General features: G+C 60.2%; 1 protein-coding gene across 1 annotated transcript; it reads right to left on the bottom strand.

Moving 5' to 3' along the window:
• Window positions 1-803: 803 nt before the first annotated feature.
• Window positions 804-2,373, bottom strand: RASSF10 (Ras association domain family member 10). Its single transcript, XM_055813823.1, has one exon. The coding sequence runs from the start codon at window positions 2,261-2,263 to the stop codon at window positions 914-916; it is 1,350 nt and encodes a 449-aa protein (XP_055669798.1). The 5' UTR covers window positions 2,264-2,373; the 3' UTR covers window positions 804-913.
• Window positions 2,374-4,761: the final 2,388 nt, after the last annotated feature.

Below are 4,761 nucleotides of genomic sequence, written 5' to 3'. Positions count from 1 at the left end.
TGATATGAACTGTGCTATTAAAAACGGTAGCTCAAGCCGATTCTGTACTTTGTTTATCTACAACCAAGCTCAGCCAAATATCAGCTAGCCTAGTGAAAAAGCTGTAGGTGAAGGCTGTGTACATAGAGACACTAATTACTTTCAGTGCCTGTCAAACAAACACGGACACTAATAGATTTCTTAGTATGCCTTTAAACAAAGCACTCTTATCTATGCATAAGAAAAAGCACTACGCAGAGCAAATACATGTTAATCTGTAGTTTTAGTTTGTTCTTTTTTTTTTCTTTTAAAAAAGTGATTTATCACCCCTTTTCGTTGCCAAAAGGAACTGCAGTACCTGCTGAAAGCTTGCGCCCTGGGCGAGCCCAGTGTCGTTTCAGGGGTACTGTGACCCCTCTTTTCTTCCGTAGCGTTTAAAAGATCAGCAGCTTTAGTCTCAGTAACTTTTTGCCCGTGAAGGCGCCGGGTGTATCTGTAAGTGACAGGCAGTATGACCCGCCACCTGACTTCGCTGAGAAGCTGTGAGGGCGATAACTGCTGGCCCCTGTGCCGGCCGCCCGCTCGCCCGGCGCTGGCCGGGGGGCAGCCTGCGCTGCGGCGGGCAGGTGCTGGGCAGCCCCAAGGATGAACAGGCCCGGCAGGAGAACCGGCGGGCAGCAGGCGGCGGGGTTTGAGGAGCGAGCGGTGCCAGACGTGAATGAAACACAAACATGCTGCGGGTTTCTCTTCCTTAGATAAAAGCACCGGCGAGCCAGCCTAAGCGCTGCCCGCGGAGGGCGAGTCAGAACAAGTTTCAGCTCCCGAGCTGCAAGGCAGACGGCTCCTCCGTGTGCCTGCCTCCCGCGGCGGCCGGGCCGCCCGCCCGCAGCCCCGCACCGGCTCCCGGGGCGCCCGCCCGCCCGCAGCCCGGGCGCTAGACGAGGGACTCGCAGACGGGCAGCGAGTCCGAGTCCTGGCTGTGCATGGAGCTCAGCCCCGTGTCCGAGTCCTCGTCGTTGTCGGCGCGGTCCTTGCGCAGCGCCCGCGCCTGCTCCACCCAGCCGGCCGCGCTGCCCCCCGCCGCCGGCCGTCCCCCGCCCGCCGCCCCCCGCGGCTCCGCCGGCGCCTCGGCCGCCACGTCCAGGGTGCCCAGCGTCTCCAGCAGGCGCTGCAGCTCCCGCTCCTTGTCCTCCCACGCCCGCTGCGTGTAGTCCAGGTCGGTTTTGACGGCCTCCAGGTCCGTGCTCAGCTTGAGGCCGATGTAGAGGCTGGTGCTCAGCTGGGTCTTCACCCGCTCGTGCTCCAAGTGCAGCTCGCCCTCGCCGCCGCCGCTCAGCTCCGTGGTGTCGCAGTCCGTCTCGGCCAGGCCGGGCCCCGCCGCCAGCTCCAGCTCCTCCCGCCGCCGCTTCATCCAGCGCTCGTTGAGCTCCTCCTGGATCTCGGCGGCCAGGTGCTCCAGCAGCTCCTCCTGCTGCGCCCGCTGCTCCTGCAGCTGCAGCACCTCCTCGCACTTCCTGGCGTAGTCCTCCTCGGGGCGGCCGGCGGCGGGCTGTGTCTCCCGGACCGGCTCCGGCTCCCCGCCGCCGGCCGCCCCCACCAGGTAGGTGTCCTGTACGTAGTTGACGCCGTGCCGCTTCATGCGGTCCAGGTGGATCTTGGCCTCGTACCTGTCGATTTCGCGGTCCAGCTCGCGGAGCCGCTGGATCTGCTGCCGGATGGTGTGGTCCTGCGAGAGCACCAGGTGCACCAGCGTCTCCATCCTCTCCGCCGACGAGGCCTCCCGGGCCAGCGGCTGCTGCCGCTTCTTGTTGATCTTGGCCAGCTTGCGGAAGGCTTTCCTCACCACCCGCCGCTGCCGCTCCTGCGTGAGCGCCAGGCTGGCGCGGGCCGCCCCCAGGCCGTGGCCGGGGCGCTCCTTGCTGAGCACCACCCGCGCCTCGGCGCTGCGCGGCCCCGCGTTGGGCAGCGAGGCCTCGCTGCGCACCAGCACGAAGCGCACGTTGTCCTGCTCGTCCCCCCACGCCACCCAGAGCCGCAGGATCTTCGTCTTGTTGGGCAGGATCCGCTCGAAGCCGCGCCACTTCTCCACGATGCAGTAGGAGTGCGGCGGCCCCGACAGCATCCCGCCGCCGGGCTCGGGCAGCGCCGGCCGCTGCCGCCGGTGGTGGCTGTCCTCCAGCAGCACCCGCACCACGTCCGAGCAGGTGGTCCGCCGGGAGAGCCCGGAGATCAGCTTCTCCTCCTGGCAGATCCACACCGAGATCTTCCGCTCCTCGGGCTCCATCGGGGGCGGCTGCGGGCGGCCGGCCGGGGCCGCCGGCTCAGGGCTGGCGGGGCAGCTGCTCCATGGGGAGCGCTCAACGGAGGCGCGGCGCCGCCTGCCCGCCCGGCTTCAGCATGGCCGGGACGCCCGCCCGCGGCACCCCGCCCGTGCGCTCCGCCGGCCGCCCCACCCCTTCCTGCCCGGTGCGCCGGTCCGCCGGGAGGGGCCCGGCCCGCTGCGGCGCCCCGCTCCCCGCCGCCCGCGCTCTGCCGGGCCCCGCCGCCGCCGCCGCCGGGTTTTCCTCTCCCACCACGTGGGCGCCCCCCGCGGCTCACGCCCCGGCGGCCGCCGCCGGCCCCCGGGCAGCTCCGCGCCGCACTCCGCCGGCGCGGAAACTTCAAGGCAGGTCGCCGTCGCCGCGGTGTCCTTCTCCCCGCCCTGCCTCCGCCGTGAAGGAGCGGCGTCGAGGGATCTTCCAAAGTGCCGAGGGACAGGAGCAAATCCTGGAGCTTCAAAGCAAAAGCCAGGACTAGTGAGGAATTTCCAGTTTTAGTCCATCGCCTGCCTGTAATTAGGAAGTTCATGTTTGTAAAGCACTTCGCAGATGAAATATGCAAAGGACGGGAACGTCTAAGTGTTATTAAAATACTAGCTGAGCCAGATTTTAATGGGAGCTTGCCGTGCGCTTTGATGGGAACAGGATTGGTCTCCGAGTGCGGATTAAAACGAGGAGGAGGTGTAAAAAAAAGGGTAATAAAACGCAGGGTTGCGGCACTGATTTTCACAGGATGATTGCATTGCGGGGTTCACAGACCTCTGCTTTGCTGCGTGGCTAGGAGGTACTACAGTGGGTAAAGGGGGTGCACCCTCTAAAACCTGAGGGCTGAGCTGCACCTTCCAGGGGATTTTTGGAGCCAACAAAACTGGCACACCGTGCGGAGAGGACTTTTGCGTGAATAAGGTTTGTGTTCCAGCCAGTGGAACAGAACGGAGTTGCAGTGTTGTAGCCTGACCGCTGTAATACTGCTGTTCAAAACAATGAAGCTGGGGCATGCACAGTAGCGGGTTGACAATTACGCAGCCCAACACCCCCTTTTCCCCTAAAGTACACGGGCTCGGTGTGGGCAGCTGCTGCGCTAGCTTCTCCCGTATTTACGTGGAAGGACTAGTTCTGGGGAAGGCAGCCTGCCTTCTGCTCTGGCTGCGTAAGGCAGCTAATTGCGACGGTGGTTTCTGCCGTGCGGCCTCCCGGCTGGTGAGGAAGTGGGCTGAGGGACCACCGAACGCCAGCATTCCTGGAGCCGGAGATCACGCGGATCATGTGCCTGCTGTTAATGCCCCTTTCCTGTATTACTGCAGGTTAAATGATTCCAAACTGAGGTGGCCACTGCGTGTTGCAATAAGGGCACACAAGGCAGGGGTGCTGGTAACAGACTGAATTTGGCTTCCTCACCCCAGCTGCCTTCCATTGAAGTTGCCTATTCCTGTCCAATGGTAAAGTCTGTCGCTGCTCATTTCAGGGGCAAGCCGTTTTGCTCTCACAATGTATCAGAAGTGCTAGATCGCTCTGCTTTTTTTGGTATAGAGTGAAGCGTTTCCTGATACAAGGTTATTCCCAAGATGCAGTCTTTTTGTTCAGTGCATGGATTATACCTAAAAGCATCGTTCACCCCAGGGCAGAGGCCGGTGGGTCCAGTTGTCGACAGCAGTCCTGTCAGAGAACAAAATGGCCTTAGCAAAGGGCATCGTAAGGACGCTGGGACAAACCCAACAGCTCGCACTGCCCTGGCAGCGTGGTAAGGTGTTGGACAGGAATGGCATGTGAAATGGGACTGTACAGTTCAGCTTTGCCTCTGAAAGGTTCAAGATGAAAAATACCCCGAACGCTCCACAAGAGCAGGCAAAGAAAAGTTTCATTGCTCTCATCGGGCTGGCAGAAACTTGGCAAGAAAGACCATTCCTTGTTGTCTTCTGCAGAATCAGGTGCAGCAAAGGGGTTAATGAGGCAGTGAGAAATTGTCTGATTCCTTTACGGTGGTTCCTTGCCTTTCCCATTTAGTTTTGATCTCATTTTACATGTATTTCCTATGGGAATGTCTGTACCTACTTTGTTCTGGCAAAAACAATACAGAAAGAGCAGGGTGTGATGTGAAGAGACATCTTATGCTCCCCACAGGTCAGGCTGCTCCAACTTGTCTGACTGCCTGTATCTATCCAGCATCCCAGCCTGGCTTTGTGCGATGAAATTGGCAGGTGATGGTTCTGTCTTTCCTTGACCACATCTCTGTGTATGGAAAAGTGGCTCTGCCTCCCCAGTGGAGCCCCCAAGGCAGTGTTGCCGGAGAGAGGACAAAGATGTTGGCAATTTGGAGGCAGTAAGATTAAGGAGGCAACCAGGTACCTGACTTTGGTAGGCTAAGCCTATCGGATGAGTGTGTATATATAATCCATGGTTAAAAAGCTGGCGTTAGAAATTTACATTGTTAGATCCCAAGTTTAACTCTCAGGAATTTTGTTTC

The sequence above is a fragment of the Falco peregrinus genome, chromosome 9, assembly GCF_023634155.1.
Source record: "Falco peregrinus isolate bFalPer1 chromosome 9, bFalPer1.pri, whole genome shotgun sequence".
NCBI lineage: Eukaryota > Metazoa > Chordata > Aves > Falconiformes > Falconidae > Falco > Falco peregrinus.
Note: the sequence above shows the minus strand (reverse complement) of the source record. Positions and strands in the feature narration are given on the sequence as shown.